The sequence below is a fragment of the Oncorhynchus masou genome, chromosome 9 (assembly GCF_036934945.1).
Source record: "Oncorhynchus masou masou isolate Uvic2021 chromosome 9, UVic_Omas_1.1, whole genome shotgun sequence".
In the NCBI taxonomy this organism is placed as follows: Eukaryota; Metazoa; Chordata; class Actinopteri; order Salmoniformes; family Salmonidae; genus Oncorhynchus; species Oncorhynchus masou.
In genome coordinates, this window is record NC_088220.1 from 31,182,258 (window position 1) to 31,199,765 (window position 17,508).

The 17,508-nt window shown below is 46.1% G+C and overlaps 1 protein-coding gene across 6 annotated transcripts in view; it reads left to right on the forward strand.

Moving 5' to 3' along the window:
- Positions 1-17,508, forward strand: part of LOC135545843 (disks large homolog 3-like) — a 139,895-nt gene that overhangs the window by 28,178 nt on the left and 94,209 nt on the right. For 2 of the 6 annotated variants that reach the window (XM_064973779.1, XM_064973780.1), the window contains exon 1: positions 15,674-16,921. The exons of 2 other annotated variants lie outside the window; for them this stretch is intronic. In XM_064973779.1, the coding sequence (XP_064829851.1) occupies positions 16,544-16,921 (378 nt within the window). In that variant the 5' untranslated portion in view covers positions 15,674-16,543. Of the gene's footprint in view, positions 1-15,673; positions 16,922-17,508 lie in introns of those variants that run through there. 2 more of the 6 variants (XM_064973775.1, XM_064973778.1) reach the window with 2 other exon arrangements.

Here is a 17,508-nt window from a genome sequence, read left to right on the forward strand (position 1 = left end):
TGACGTTGAAATGGTTGGCAATTTAAATACAGACCAGAGGACATAGGGACGCTGTCCATATGTTACAAATGGTTAAGAAGAAAAGTTCTACAAAACTGAAGACTACGCATTCAGTCTGCAGCTGTTTGAGTACATTAGTCTGGTAAACGCGACCGATCGAACGATCAAATGGTACTCTGAAAGATCCATTTTGGAGAACATTTCACTATCGAATGACAATTGGTATCCCTGACGTATCCATTATAACAAGCTACAACTACGAAAGACTTTGATCTCTAGTGGACAAACCAGAGACTTTCTGTCGACTGATTCTCCAGCAGAGGGACCGGTGATCTCAGAGAGAGACAAAAAAGACCTACAGTTGTAAATATATAAAATGCCATTTATTTTCGAATGAGAGGCTGTTCATGTGCAAAGTGTTAGCATTTCCATGAGCCTAGTTATTAGATGTGTGTACGATAGTGGAGTCCTTTATCTTTCCCACTCTATCTGTCCCCACCCCTTCCCATTGTCTACCAAGCCGTCATATCGGGCTTAGTCCACTAGGGACTTTTCATTGCATTATGTAGTAACCAATGTATAACCTATCCCGTGTGTGTGTTTATGTAATTCTGTGTGATTATTTAGTTAGTAAATAAATAATTAAGCCAATTTGTATATCGTTGATTCATCATTTATGCTAGGGTTTGTGCCGATTCCAAGGGTTTGCGACCTTCAGAATATGACTGATAAGGCAATAATACATTAATGAGTGTACAGTAACTCTTTAAACAACATTTTCCCGTGGTGCCCTGACTTCCTAGTTACTTAATGTTTATGTGATTAGTTAAATCACGTAATAATAATTACACATAGAGAACTGATTTCATATAACAGTTGTTACATTAATGAATAGTCCATAGACACAACACTAAGGTTGGTCAAAACATCTCTGTGCTACACCAAACAGTACCTATCCTGTAACTCCCAGTAATAGATAGCAACAATGTTGGTTAAATCTCATTATCTGGTGTAACAGTCTGTAGCTAAGAGAACTGGTGATCAGCAGATGATGAGAGAGGTGGTCATGATGAAATTGCTATTCCAATGAGACATATGGTAAGTTCAGGGAATACTTGTAAAGCTGTGAGAGGAGTGTTTTGATCAAACTGCCATTCAGCTTCTCATGAGTCATGTGCTTGAAATCGAGCATAATGTCTAATCCCTCGAGAGGGATACAGTTCACAGGAAACAGTTCTGCTACAATGGCACACGCAGGCAAAGGAATTCTGTTTCTGTATCAAAAATACAGTTCAGGAAGAAGCCCAGGCACCACACGGTATTATGTGTAAGACAAAAAACAAACAAAATTATACTTTGACCAACAGGTGAACCATGCCAGCACAACATCAACATTAGGGTAGACTAGTTGAACATACAACAATATCTAGCCTAATAAAAAGAAATAGGGCGTAACCTTCAACCTTTTGGTACTGTAGGTAGGCAGACAGTATCTACCTACAGCCATGTCTATCAGGCATGCTTAGGCAAATATATTTTATAGTATAGCTTCAGTTTTAGAGATTTACAATAGTAAATTGTTGTATTATTGTTTCTCCTCACTGTTTGCTTGTAAACTTAGCAATCTATGGCTAATACAATATCTTGCACAATTGGCCCAGCGTACAGACACCCTGGTTCGAATCCAGGCTGTATCACAACTGGCCATGATTGGGGATCCCATAGAGCGGTGCACAATTGGCCCAGCGTCGTCTGGGTTTGGCCGGTGTAGGCCGTCATTGTAAATAAGAATTTGTTCTTAACTGACTTGCCTAGTTAAATAAAGTTTAAATTAAAAAAAATATATAAAACATAACAAGTTAACAGGCACCAGGCTAAATAGCTAGCCAACTCCAGTCATGTACAAATGTTTGCTGGTAAACCTAGCTTTAGGTGTCATGTTTGTCATATTGATCAGACCAGGGTGCAGCGTGATAAGCATACATTCTTCTTGTGCTGACAGGCAACTACACATAGACAATACAAAAATTAAACCAACCACCCTCGTCACACCCTGACCTAACCAAAATAATAAAGAAAACAAAGATAACTAAGGTCAGGGCGTGACATTAGGTGGCTGGTTGTAAAGTTGTAGCTTGCTGTTTAGTAGCTAGTCATACCAATGACTAAAAAGAGAATAGGTTTATATTTGGCTACTGGTAGTTGTTTAGCTAGCTAAATTAGCAAACAGAAAAATAATTTAATTTCACCCCACTGTAGTATGTTAGCCAGCAATACACAATATGGGTTTCAGTAGATAAATCAAATCAAATGTATTTAAAATGCCCTTTGTACATCAGCTGATATCTCAAAGTGCTGTACAGAAACGCAGCCAAAAACACAAAATAGCAAGCGATGCAGGTGTTGAAGCACGTTGGCTAGGAAAAACTCCCTAGAAAGGCCAAAACCTAGGAAGAAACCTAGAGAGGAACCAGGCTATGAGGGGTGGCCAGTCCTCTTCTGGCTGTGGAGATTATAACAGAACATGGCCAAGATGTTCAAATGTTCATAAGTGAACAGCATGGTCAAATAATAGGTCTGGAACAGGTAGCACGTCCGGTGAACAGGTCAGGATTCCATAGCCGCAGGTAGAACAGTTGAAACTGGAGCAACAGCACAGCCAGGTGGACTGGGGACAGCAAGGAGTCATCATGCCAGGTAGTCCTGAGGCATGGTCCTAGGGCTCAGGTCCTCCGAGAGAGAGAAAGAAAGAGAGAATTAGAAAGAGCATACTTAAATTCACACAGACACCGGATAAGACAGGAGAAGTACTCCAGATATAACAAACTGACCCTAGCCCCTCGACACATAAACTACTGCAGCATAAATACTGGAGGCTGAGACAGGAGGGGTCAGGAGACACTGGCCCCATCCGATGATACCCCCGGACAGGGCCAAACAGGAAGGATATAACCCCACCCACTTTGCCAAAGCACAGCCCCCTAACCACTAGAGGGATATCTTCAACCACCAACTTACCTTCCTGAGACAAGCCCGAGTATAGTGCACAAAGATCTCCGCCACGGCACAACCCAAGGGGGCGCCAACCCAGACAGGAAGATGTCATCAGTGACTCAACCCACTCAAGTTAGCTCGGTGCTTTGCAGGAAACATAACTTACTTAGCTAGGCATCGTATTTGTTATCTGCCCTCTTGGTGCTGGCATCGGCTGTAGCTGAGCTTCTAAACCTTTTGTTTCAATCCTATTTGCTATATTCCGGTTGAAACATGTATGGTTGAATATCAACAATTTCAGTTGTGCCCAAAGGATTGTTGTTAGTGTCTGTCTCCTTTTAAATAAAGCCTGCCTTGAGGAAGGGACGGGGGCCAGAGCAACACAAGTTGTAGTCTTTCAGTGACTGGAAAATGATGTCTGCTTGTATATTTAGCAATGAATCCGCCGATAGCAACTTCGCTGAAAGAAGTCCACTGGCTCTATCGAACAAGGACAACCATATCGACACCCACAAAAATGTTTAGTAGAACATAGAGACATCACAAATGGGTTTTGGTGTGACTGCTCCTTTAAGACAACAGGAGAGGATCAGGATGGGTTATGGTGTGACTGCTCCTTTAAGTCAACAGGAGAGGACCAGGATGGGTTTTGGTGTGACTGCTCCTTTAAGTCAACAGGAGAGGCTTCGGATGGGTTTTGGTGTGACTGCTCCTTTAAGTCATGGATGGGTTATGGTGTGACTGCTCCTTTAAGACAACAGGAGAGGATCCGGATGGGTTATGGTGTGACTGCTCCTTTAAGTCAGGACAGGAGAGGATCAGGATGGGTTTTGGTGTGACTGCTCTAAGACCAGGAGAGGATTTAAGTCAACAGGAGAGGATCAGGATGGGTTTTGGTGTGACTGCTCCTTTAAGTCAACAGGAGAGGACCAGGATGGGTTTTGGGTGTGTGACTGCTCCTTTAAGACAACAGGAGAGGACCAGGATGGGTTTCCTTTAAGACAACAGGTGTGACTGCTCCTTTAAGTCAACAGGAGAGGACCAGGATGGGTTTTGGTGTGACTGCTCCTTTAAGTCAACAGGGAGAGGACCAGGATGGGTTTTGGTGTGACTGCTCCTTTAAGTCAACAGGAGAGGATCCAGGATGGGTTTTGGTGTGGTGTGACTGCTCCTCAACAGGAGAGGATTGGGTTTTGGTGTGACTGTCAAGTCAGGAGAGGATCAGGATGGGTTTTGGTGTGACTGCTCCTTTAAGTCAACAGGAGAGGATCAGGATGGTTTTGGTGTGACTGCTCCTTTAAGTCAACAGGAGAGGATCAGGATGGGTTTTGGTGTGACTGCTCCTTTAAGTCAACAGGAGAGGATCAGGATGGGTTTTGGTGTGACTGCTCCTTTAAGTCAACAGGAGAGGATCAGGATGGGTTTTGGTGTGACTGCTCCTTTAAGACAACAGGAGAGGATCAGGATGGGTTTTGGTGTGACTGCTCCTTTAAGTCAACAGGAGAGGATCAGGATGGGTTTTGGTGTGACTGCTCCTTTAAGACAGGAGAGGATCAGGAGGGTTAGAGGATCAGGATGGGTTTTGGTGTGACTGCTCCTTTAAGTCAACAGGAGAGGATCAGGATGGGTTTTGGTGTGACTGCTCCTTTAAGACTGCCTCAACATCCTCTCTCCTTACATGGGCATGCATCCTGTCAGGTGACCAGGGAGTAGTCACATTGCTTCTCGGAGAGTGCATAGAAATGACCAAAATGCTCTCTACACATTACACATGCTGTGTGTGCAGGGGGTGGGGGTGTTGCTATGGTGATAATGGGTGTGTGTGTGAGTGTGTGAGTGTGTTGGTTCTTCCAGGTGGGTTTATATAATGGGGATGTGAGCGCTAGGTAACAGTACGCTGACAGGCAGATGTGCTGTGAGGCTGTGAGGTGGGATATGCTGTAGCCATCCCATAAGCCAAAGGAAAGGTCCTTCCGTGACACCGTAAATCACAGGTCTCCCCTTTTCATTTGTCAAGGGAGGGTCAAGGGTTGCTGATTTAATTTCAGAAGATAAATCACCATATATTGTTGATACAAATCTTCCCAGCAGTCCCCAAGCCTTTAATTGGACACAGTGTTTACCCAAACAAACACAAACATACGCACACACACACACACACGTACATGTATGTGTGCACAAACATACACACACGCACATGTTTTTCAGTTGGTCAGGTGCGAGGTAAATTAGTATGTCTTCATTATTCGCTTCTAGACATTTCTATTACCTGATATTGACCCTGTTTTAATAAGGATAAAAGAGAAATTAATTGTCCTGAGATGCAAATCTCGGGATATGTTGTCGGAATTGGTTCAGCCACCGGGCTTTTCCATGCATCGCCCCAACAGAGATAAACACCTCTCCAGGAAGAGGAAGGGCGTGGGTGTATGCTTCATGATGAACAACTTATGGTGTAATCATAACAACATACAGGAACTCAAGTCCTTCTGCTCACCCGACCTAGAATTCCTTACAATCAAATGCCGGCCATTTTACCTACCAAGATAATTCTCGTCAGTTATAGTCACAGCTGTGTACATTCCCCCTCAAGCAGACACCAAGACTGCCATCAAGGAACATCACTGGACTCTATGCAAACTGGAAACCATATATCCTGAGGCTGCATTTATTGTGGCTGGGGATTTTAACAGAGCAAATTTGAGAACAAGGCTACCTAAATTCTACCAGCATATTGATTGCGTTACGCGCATGGGCAATACCCTCGACCACTGCTACTCTATCTTCCGCGATACATACAAAGCCATCCCCCGCCCACCCTTCGGCAAATCCGACCACAATGCAATTTTGCTCCTACCGTCTTATAGACAGGAACTCAAACAGGATGTACCAGTGACGAGAACCATTCAAAGCTGGTCCGATCAATCGGAAGCTACACTTCAAGATTGTTTTGATCAATCACGCGGACTGGAATATGTTCCTGTTAGCCTCAGAGAACAACATCGACCTATACGCTGACTCGGTGAGTGAGTTTAAAAAGAAGTGGATTGGAGATGTTGTACCCACTGTGACTAATTAAACCTACCCTAGCCAGAAACCGTTGATGGATGGCGGCATTCACGAAAAACTGAAAGCGTGATCCACCGCATTTAACCATGGAAAGAGGTCTGGGAATATATGACTGAATATAAACAGTGTAGTTATTCCCTCCGCAATGCAATCAAACAAGCGAAACGCCAGTACAGGGACTCGTCGCAATGCAACGGCTCAGACACGAGACGTATGTGGCAGGGTCTACAGGAAATCACGGCCTACAAAAAGAAAACCAGCCCCGTCACGGACACCGACGTCACGCTTCCAGACAAACTAAACACCTTCTTTGCACGCTTTGAGGATAATACAGTACCACCGTCGCAGCCCGCTAACAAGGACTGCCCCCCCTCCCCTCCTCTCCTTCTCCGTGGCTGAAGTAAAAACATATAAACGTGTTAACCATCGCAAGGCTGCTGGCCCAAACGGCATCCCTAACCGTGTCCTCAGAGCATGCACAGACCAGCTGGCTGGTGTGTTTATGGACATATTCAATCGCTCCATATCCCAGTCTGTTGTCCCCACATGCTTCAAGATAGCTACCATTGTTCCTGTACCCAAGAAGGCAAAGATAACTGAACTAAATTACTACTGCCCCGTAGCACTCACTTCTGTCATCATGAAGTGCTTTGAGAGACTAGTCAAGGATCATATCACCTCCACCTTACCGGCCACCCTAGACCCACTACAGTTTGCATACCGCCCCAACAGGTCCACAGACGACGCATTCGCCATCACACTGCACACTGCCATATCTAATCTGGACAAAAGCAATACCAATGTAAGAATGCTGTTCATTAACTACAGCTCAGCATTCAACGCCATAGTACCCTCCAAGCTCATCATCAAATCAAATCAAATGTATTTATATAGCCCTTCGTACATCAGCTGATATCTCAAAGTGCTGTACAGAAACCCAGCATAAAACCCCAAACAGCAAGCAATGCAGGTGTAGAAACATCAAGCTGGAGGCCCTGGGTCTCAACCCCACCCTGAGCAATTGGGTCCTGGACTTTCTGACGGGCTGCCCCAGGTTGGTGAAGGTAGGAAACAGGAAACAACATCTCCACATCGCTGACACTCAACACTGGGGACCCACAAGGGTGTGTGCTCAACCCCCTCCTGTACTCCCTGCCATGCACGCCTCCAACTCAATCATCAAGTTTGCAACACAACATTAGTGGGCTTGATTACCAACAACGACAAGACAGCCTACAGGGAGGAAGTGAATACAGTCGGAGTGTGGTGTCAGGAAAACAACCTGTTACTCAACGTCAACAAAACAAAGGAGATGATCGTGGACTCAGGAAACAGCAGGGGGAGCACCCCCCTATCCACATCGAAGGGACAGTAGTGGAGAAGGTGGAACGTTTTAAAGTCCTCGGTGTACACATCACAGACAAACTGAAATGGTCCACCCACACAGGCAGTGTGGTGTAAAAGGGGCAACAGCGCCTCTTCAACCTCAGGAGACTGAAGAAATTTGGCTTGTCACCCAAACCCTGACACCCAAACTTTTACAAATGGACAATCGAGAGCATTCTGTCGGGCTGTATCACAGCCTGGTACAGCAACTGCACCAGCCTCAACCCCAAGGCTCTCCAGAGGGTGGTGCAATCTGCACAATGCATCACCGGGGGCAAACTATCTGCTCTCCATGACACCTACAGCACCTGATGTCACAGGAAGGCCCAAAAGATCATCAAGGACAACAACCACCTGAACCACTGCCTGTTCTCACCACTACCATCCAGAAGGTGAGGTCAGTAAAGGTGCATCAAAGCTGGGACTGAGAGACTGAAAAACAGCTTCTATCTCAAGGTCAGCAGACTGCTAAACTGCAATCACTAACTCGGAGAGGCTGCTGACTACATTGAGACCCAGACTAGACACTTTAATAAATGGATCACTAGTTACTTTATACAATGCCACTCTAAATAATGCCACTTTAATAGTATTGGCATATCTTACATTACTCATATCACATGTATATACTGTATTTTATTTGTTTACATATCTTACATTACTCATATCACAAGCATATACTGTATTTTATATCATCTATTGCACCTTGCCTATGCCGCTCGCCCATCGCTCATCCATATACTTACATTTAGATATTCTCATTCACCCCTTTAGATGTGTGTGTATTAGGTAGTTGTTGGGGATCGGTGGATTACTTGTTGGTTATTACTGCACTGTCGGAACTAGAAGCACAAGCATTTCGCTACACCCGCATTGACATCTGCTAAACATGTGTATGTGACAAATACATTTGGATTTGATTTGATATTGATATCGATATAATGAACATCTAATCAAAGTAAACCTGGAGTCACGTGATGACGTTTTGTGGTCCTCCCAATACGACTCGTCAGGAAAGCAAGTAGTTTATTAGACTACAGATGAAATAAGTTACGATGAACTTTACAGGGTGGTGAAAGAGCACGGTGATGAGCTTGATGCTCCTTTCAGATAAATATCAAGGGTCTTATTCTGGTGAAATGATAATCGATGCTTGGCTTCCGTTTGACAAGTAAAAATAATCTCTCTTTAGTCCATAATAATCTGATCGCGTAGACTATACGTACGCTGTGGCCAACAGCACGCTGTTGCTAGAGCGCACGTGCCCATACCAGAGTGGGCACACTCACTATATAACGCAACATTTTTTTGTGAGAAAAGCAGTAGAGTTGAAAATGCAATGGAAACCTGTTTAACTTTTTTCACCGCAAAATGTATTTTTATGTGCCCTACGTCATCACGCACGTCTCAAGTCAATTTGATGGAAACACTTCTCTGGTGGGAAAATGTGCATGTTTTATGCCGATTTTAGGATATTCACATTAAAATCTGTTGCCAATTGGACGGAAATCTAGTTTATGATATCCCTCTCAGCATGAAACATGACATACTGTAAACAATCTTTATAGATGTGTTCCATCTCAGTAGAAACGCTCCTCTGTGTAAGTGGTTTGTAGACATCCTACTTGACTCTTGTAAACTAAGGAGAATCCTGACCACTGGTTTGACAGTGCAGCTGTGGTAACAACACAGTGAACACATTTAGCTTTGAGAAATTACCCTCTGAGCAGAGGCATCTGTTCCTCAGCGTGTGAGTGGGACTGCACTGGGATATGGACCCACTCTTAGGATAGTATACTGCTATACACACTATTCCCAAGCTTCAAGGGCCAGTAAAGCATTTGATCAGAATGACTGTATATACAATGCATCCATGTCAGTCAGTAATAATAATCTTAAAGGCACATCCTTGCTACCGTATGAGCTGATATAATGCACACTATGCCATGTTGGAGACCATTTCATAGAACCACTGGTCTGATTTTCCATTGGTAACCCCCTCCTCTATCCCTGTTCCCCTCTTCCTCTCTCTCTCTCTCTCTCTCTCTCTCTCTCTCTCTCTCTCTCTCTCTCTCTCTCTCTCTCTCTCTCTCTCTCTCTCTCTCTCTCTCTCTCTCTCTCTCTCTCTCTCTCTCTCTCTCTCTCTCTCTCTCTCTCTCTCTCTCTCTCTCTCTCTCTCTCTCTCTCTCTCTCTCTCTCTCTCTCTCTCTCTCTCTCTCTCTCTCTCTCTCTCTCTCTCTCTCTCTCTCTCTCTCTCTCTCTCTCTCTCTCTCTCTCTCTCTCTCTCTCTCTCTCTCTCTCTCTCTCTCTCTCTCTCTCTCTCTCTCTCTCTCTCTCTCTCATTCCATCTCCCTGTCCTGCTTACACGGAGAGTACCGGTCATTGATTGGTTCTAAGGAGAACTACCAAAATGTTTTATATTTCATATTATATAATCTTTAAAGGAATAGGATTCTTTTCCCCAGAGGTACTACAAACGCCCACATGCACTCGCACACACTCACACACGCACACACACACACACACACACACACACACACACACACACACACACACACACACACACACACACACACACACACACACACACACACACACACACACACACACACACACACACACACACACCATATCTGTGTTCATACAGTGCAGGCAATCTCTGTTTCTTTGCTGCTCTCCTCCATCTCTCCTGCCTGTACTGTATCCATCTATTTTCATTCCCTCTGTCATATTGTGCCTTTTATACTGCAAACGCCCTCACTGCATACCGCTGGACCGTAAATATGATGCAGGCGATGGGTATGAGAGACATAGAGACAAGAGAGGCAGAGGGAGGATGGTTCCAACATGTGCTCGGTCATGTGTGCCGTGATGGATATGCTTGCACCTCCTTCAAGCAGCGCCTTCAAGCAGCGCCTTCAAGCAGCACCTTCAAGCAGTGCCTTCAAGCAGCGCTTTCAAGCACCTCCTTCAAGCAGCACCTTCAAGCAGCGCCTTCAAGCAGCGCTTTCAAGCACCTCCTTCAAGCAGCACCTTCAAGCAGCGCCTTCAAGCAGCGCTTTCAAGCACCTCCTTCAAGCAGCGCCTTCAAGCAGCACCGTCAAACACGTCCTTCAAGCAGCGCCTTCAAGCAGTGATTGGCTTTGACAAAGTTGTGACTACGCCTTCGTAACCGAGATGGGCGTTCTCAGTGGCACCTCTCACTCCGTTAAAAATGTAAACATTCCCCCTTCTTTCTGCTCCTCTTGCAGAATCTCCAGAAGTTATAGGAATAGAATATCATGATAATGAAGTGAGTTACTGTTGCATGTAATTAAGTGTGGCTGAGCCTGCTGTTTGTGCCTCCGGGCAGGGCTGCAGTAGCTGTGTACTGGCTGTAAGCACTCACTTAGACACACACACGCACACGCATGCACACACACGCATACACTCGTCTACTCTTAAGATATGTCCCCAGACACACACCAAGGTACATATACACATACATATATCCTTCATGTAGACACTAAGACAGTGATTCCCAACCTTTTTTGGTTATTGTACCCTGAATCACATTTTGCTCTATCCGTAAATCCCACAAAGTACCCCCTCCAAAGTACCCCCTTACCAGTAGGCTTATGGTCTCATGAGTCTTCTCAAGTACCTCCTGTGGATAGGCCAAGTACCTCCAGGGTGCCCCCAGTAGCCCCTGTGGATAGGCCAAGTACCTCCAGTACCTCCTGCGGATAGGCCAAGTACCTCCAGTACCCCCAGTACGCCCTGTAGATAGGCCAAGTACCTCCAGGGTGCCCCCAGTAGCCCCTGTGGATAGGCCAAGTACCTCCAGTACCTCCTGCGGATAGGCCAAGTACCTCCTAGCGGATAGGCCAAGTACCTGCAGGGTGCCAAGTACCCAGTACCCCTGTAGATAGGCCAAGTACCTCCAGTACCCCTGTGGATAGGCCAAGTACCTCCAGTACCCCCCAAGTACCTCCAGTACCCCTGTGGATAGGCCAAGTACCTCCAGTACCCCCAGTACCCCCTGTGGATAGGCCAAGTACCTCCAGTACCCCCTGTGGATAGGCCAAGTACCTCCAGTACCCCCAGTAGGCCCCTCCAGTACCCCCTGTGGATAGGCCAAGTACCTCCAGTACCCCCAGTACCCCTGTGGATAGGTCAAGTACCTCCAGTACCCCTGTGGATAGGCCAAGTACCTCCAGTACCCCCTGTGGATAGGCCAAGTACCTCCAGTACCCCCTGTGGATAGGCCAAGTACCTCCAGTACCCCTGTGGATAGGCCAAGTACCTCCAGTACCCCCAGTACCCCCTGTGGATAGGCCAAGTACCTCCAGTACCCCCTGTGGATAGGCCAAGTACCTCCAGGGTACCCCCAGTACCCCCTGTGGATAGGCCAAGTACCTCCAGTACCCCAGGTGGATACCCCTGTGGATAGGCCAAGTACCTCCAGGATACCCCCAGTACCCCCTGTGGATAGGCCAAGTACCTCCAGTACCCCCTGGGGATAGGCCAAGTACCTCCAGGATACCCCCAGTACCCCCTGTGGATAGGCCAAGTACCTCCAGTACCCCCTGTGGATAGGCCAAGTACCTCCAGTACCCCCTGTGGATAGGCCAAGTACCTCCAGTACCCCCTGTGGATAGGCCAAGTACCTCCAGTACCCCCAGTACCCCCTGTGGATAGGCCAAGTACCTCCAGTACCCCCTGTGGATAGGCCAAGTACCTCCAGGGTACCCCCAGTACCCCCTGTGGATAGGCCAAGTACCTCCAGTACCCCTTGTGGATAGGCCAAGTACCTCCAGGGTACCCCCAGTACCCCCTGTGGATAGGCCAAGTACCTCCAGGATACCCCCAGTACCCCTGTGGATAGGCCAAGTACCTCCAGTACCCCCTGGGGACAGGCCAAGTACCAGGATACCCCCAGTACCCCCTGTGGATAGGTCAAGTACCTCCAGTACCCCCTGGGGACAGGCCAAGTACCTCCAGGATACCCCCAGTACCCCCTGTGGATAGGTCAAGTACCTCCAGTACCCCCTGGGGACAGGCCAAGTACCTCCAGGATACCCCCAGTACCCCCTGTGGATAGGTCAAGTACCTCCAGTACCCCCTGGGGACAGGCCAAGTACCCCCAGTACCCCCTGTGGATAGGTCAAGTACCTCCAGTACCCCCTGTGGATAGGCCAAGTACCTCCAGGATACCCCCAGTACCCCCTGTGGATAGGCCAAGTACCTCCAGTACCCCCTGGGGACAGGCCAAGTACCTCCAGGATACCCCCAGTACCCCCTGTGGATAGGTCAAGTACCCCCAGTACCCCCTGTGGATAGGCCAAGTACCCCCCCCAGTACCCCTGTGGATAGGCCAAGTACCTCCAGTACCCCCTGTGGATAGGCCAAGTACCTACCCCCAGTACCCCCTGTGGATAGGCCAAGTACCCCCAGTACCCCCTGTGGATAGGCCAAGTACCTCCAGTACCCCCTGTGGATAGGCCAAGTGCCCCCAGGGGTCCTAGTAGCCCAGTTTGGGAACCAGTGCTCTAAGGTACTCTCTTCATAGATAGTTTCTCTCTTTCTCACAACTCAGACACTGTAAATATACTCTCTTCCCCCACACACCCAGGTCTATCTCACCACCACATTGAATGAATAATGTACATATACAGGTATTTAATGCAGATACTGTAATACACACACACACACACACACACACACACACACACACACACACACACACACACACACACACACACACACGCACGCAGATGGATGGAGCTCTTATAAACACTTACACTTATAAGCTTGCATAAGTAGTACACGGGCAGTCATCACTGACTAAAAAAACGTAACCACACACATAAATACATGTCCATCCATACTCTCTCTTCCTCGCCGTCTCTCTTCCACATTCTCAGTCCCTCTCTCTCTTCCTCCACCCACTCGAAAACCCAAGCGTGTAATCTTTTTGGTTGCGTACACATGTGTTGATGTCATCATTGTGAACATGTGAGATATTTCCCCCATGGTTCTTTAGTGTACCATGGAGTCTTAGATGTACGGAACAGCATTGTTTTCTAATAGATATAGTAGTCTCTCCCTGTCAGTAGAGGGCTCTGGTCATCATACTATGTTTGATCTCGGGGTGTTTAGTAATACGTGATTCAATATTGTTCCAGGCTTGCTGAAAATGGAATACATTGGTATAGGTAGAAGAGGGAGGGATCTATAATAGGGATTCAGAGGCACCCTTTATTACAAGGCAAAGCCCTATAATGGTAAAAGATTTTTGTATCATAACCCCGAGTATTTTTTGGATAATATACCATTTGTAACAGGATTGTCATGTGAATGTTCAGCGCAACAACACCTGTTGCATTGTTACATCGCGTCTAGATGTTCAGCGCCACAGCATGACATTAGCCCTGAGGGTGTCAATCAATGGCCCAAGACAACAAAGCTCCTATCATTGAACCAGAGATGACCGTAGAAGCCCAGGGACCGGTCCCAGGAACAGGGCTGTAAATTGGAGTCTGTCTGTTGGATTTTGGCTGCATTGGAACCAGGGAATACATGGATTTCGAATAGCAGAGGTTATGATCCGGCCTATCTTTTACCCCCAAATCACACAGTTCACACATATGAAGGAGACACATGTGACTAGGTAATAGCCATTTCGTGTGTGAGGGAGTGTCTTTCCTCCCTATGCAGTGAACGGTGTGGTTTACTAGTCAACATTTTGGACACCAACTCATTCAAGAGTTTTTCTTTATTTTAATTATTTTATACATTATAGAATAATAGTGAAGACATCAACAAATATTAAATAACACATATGGAATCATGTAGTAACCAGATAATTGTAAAACAAATCAAAATATATTTTTGATTTTAGATTCTTCAAAGTAGCCACCCTTTGTTTTGATGACAGTGTTGCACACTCTTGGCATTCTCTCAACCAGCTTCACCTGGAATGTTTTTCCAACAGTCTTGAAGGAGTTCCCACATATGCAGAGCACTTGTTGGTTGCTTTTCCTTCACTCTGCGGTCCAACTCATCCCAAACCATCTCTATTGGGTTGAAGTCAGATGATTGTGGAGGCCAGGTCATCTGATGCAGCACTCCATCACTCTCCTTCTTGGTCAAATCACCTGTACACAGCCTGGAGGTGTGTTGGGTCATTGTCCTGTTGAAAAATAAATGATAGTCCCACTAAGCGCTGAGTGTTCACCTACTCTGCGCTCACAAAGACATGGTGGTTGGAACCAAAAATGTCATATTTGGACTCATCAGACCAAAGGACAGATTTCCACCGGTCTAATGTCCATTGCTCATGTTTCTTTGCCCAAGCAAGTCTCTTTGTCTTGTTGGTGTCCTTTAGTAGGGGTTTCTTTGCAGAAATTTGACCATGAAGCCCTGACTCACATAGTCTCCTCTGAACAGTTGATGTTGAGATGTGTCTGTTACCTTGAACTCTGTGAAGCATTTATTTGGGCTGCAATCTGAGGTGCAATTAACTCTAATGAATTTATCCTCTGCAGCACAGTTAACTCTGGGTCTTTATTTCCTGTGGCAGTCCTCATGAGAGCCAGTTTCATCATAGTGCTTGATGGTTTTGGAGACTGCACTTGAAGAAACTTTAAAAGTTCTTGAAATTTACAGATTGACTGACCTTCATGTCTTAAAGTAATGTGAGATTGTCGTTTCTCTTTGCGTATTTTAGCTGTTCTTGCCATAATATGGACTTCTTCTTCTTCTTTAATATGGTTATCTTCTGTATACCACACCTACCTTGTCACAACACAACTGATTGGCTCCAACGCATTAAGAAGGAAAGAAATTCCACAAATGAACAAGGCACACCAGTTAATTGAAGTGGATTCCTGGTGACTACTGGTCATGAAGCTGGTTGAGAGAATTCCAAGGTGTGCAAAGTTGTCATCAAGGCAAAGGGTGGCTACTTTGAAGAATATATTTTGATTTGTTTAACACTTTTTTTGGTTACTACATGATTCCATATGTGCTATTTCATTGTTTTGATGTCTTCACTATTATTCTACAATGTAGAAAATAGTAAAGGTAAAGAAAAAACAATGAATGAATAGGTGTGTCCAAACTTTAGACTGGTACTGTAGGTGGCGTGGCCCCTTTAAGAGCAGCCAGTGAAGCGCTCAGTCCTGTTGCTGCTGCTGCTGATGATGGCAGTGCTGCCAGTTGATTGGCTGTGGCTGTCAGGGCTGAGGTGCTGGAGGGATGCTCAGTCTCCCCCTCTCCGCCTCTCGCTCTTTTCTCTCTCCCTCTCGCTCTCTTTCTCTCCATCTCGCTTGCTCGCCTCCCTCTGTATAATCCACATCTAGGGCAAGCTGATTGAGAGCCAGTCCAGTGCTCAGCTCCTCTCTGCAGGCTGAGAAAAGAGAGAGAGAAAGACATAGAAACGCTGCTTCTCAACGCAGGAGGAAAAACGGGAGGAAGAAAACGGGTTTGGAAAAAGGGAAGAGAAATACCGAGGAAGATTTCATCTGAGGATATCATTTATACCTGTACATATTGTTTATATATATATATATTTGTACACACGCATATAGATATTTATATACATATTTCTCTGTATATATCTGTGTATTTGTGCTTGTCTGTTTATACTAATATTTTTATATGTATTTGTGTGTGTGTGTGTAAATATATATAAACAAATTAATATATCTATGAATTTATATACATATCACTGTGAAACAAGAGCGGCGAGAGGAAAATGTACCATCGGGGCTGGTCTCTGATTGTGTGATCGTATACAATATTTTCAATATTATTTTCTTTTATCTTCTACGTCAAGAAGAAGGAAGACTACGTACTCATTTTTTGTTTTCCTGTTGCAACTTCCACCTCCTCGCTCTTTTTTTTGTCATCTGAGGGGAATGAAGAGAGGAGAGTAACAGGATTTGGAGAAAAGGGGAAAATCTGTCGAATTGCTGTGATTAGTGTTATTTTCGTCGGTATTAGTGCTCTGCGAGCCGATCGCAGCGTGCTGCGTGTGATCTGAGGAGGCAGCAGAGAGAAAGTGCCACACCACGCCGCTCAGCGCCAGCCCAGCGCCAGCCCAGCCAGCATGCACAAACACCACCACTGCTGCAAGTGCCCAGAATGTTACGAGGTGACCCGCATGGCCGCCCTGCGCAGGATGGACGCCCCTCAGTACCAAGAATGGCAGGCCGAGCCCTATGGATACCCGGCCGGGTACGGGCCCGGAGGCGGGCAGACCTTACCCCAGCCTCCAGTCTCAGGGGGAGGAGGAGGAGGAGGCATGGGAGGAGGAGGGGGCACTCTGGGGAGAAGTAAGGGCAAGATGACGTCTGCCGGGGGTCCCGGAGGCCCAAATCCCAAGGGCCAATCCAAGGGCGGCAACAAGGTGAATGGCAACAATTCTGGTGGTCAAGCAGGTTGGTGGCCGGAGTGCACCTGTTCCAACCGGGAGTGGTACGACCAGGTAACTACCTCAACATCCTCAGCCGGCCTCATGGCCTTCTGTCCCACGCCTCTGGGAGCATAGGGATTAGGCAGATGGCCAGTGGGTGAATGGGATTTGATACGAGGTTGCTGGGTTGGAACAGACACGAGTGTGTACATCTTTAGAGGTGCTCATCTGTCTTGGTGGAGCCTGTTGTGCTGTGGTGTGGTAGCCAGCGCTGATGCCTCATATTCACTCCTTCATCCCAGCCTTCTGCTCTAATACAGATTCTCTGTTCATCTGGTCATTCTCATTCATTCATTTAGGGAGTAGTGGGCTGTTTGCTCTACATTGTTCAACTATACAGAACAGGCCGACTATTCTCCATTCACTTCATCATAAGAATGTAATGCCTTACATAAAGGTCAGATGGGATTGAAATTGCTTATTTGTTTTATTTCATCTAAGGCCTCTACGTTAACATTACTACAGCCACAGTGTAGAGGCGATAGAGAGATATGCGTTGAAAGCTAAATGATGCTGAAGCCGGCTCATTACACTGAAATGTAGACAGACATTTGTCTCTATCGGCCCGTTCCAAAAAAAAGAAAAAACATTTTGCCTGA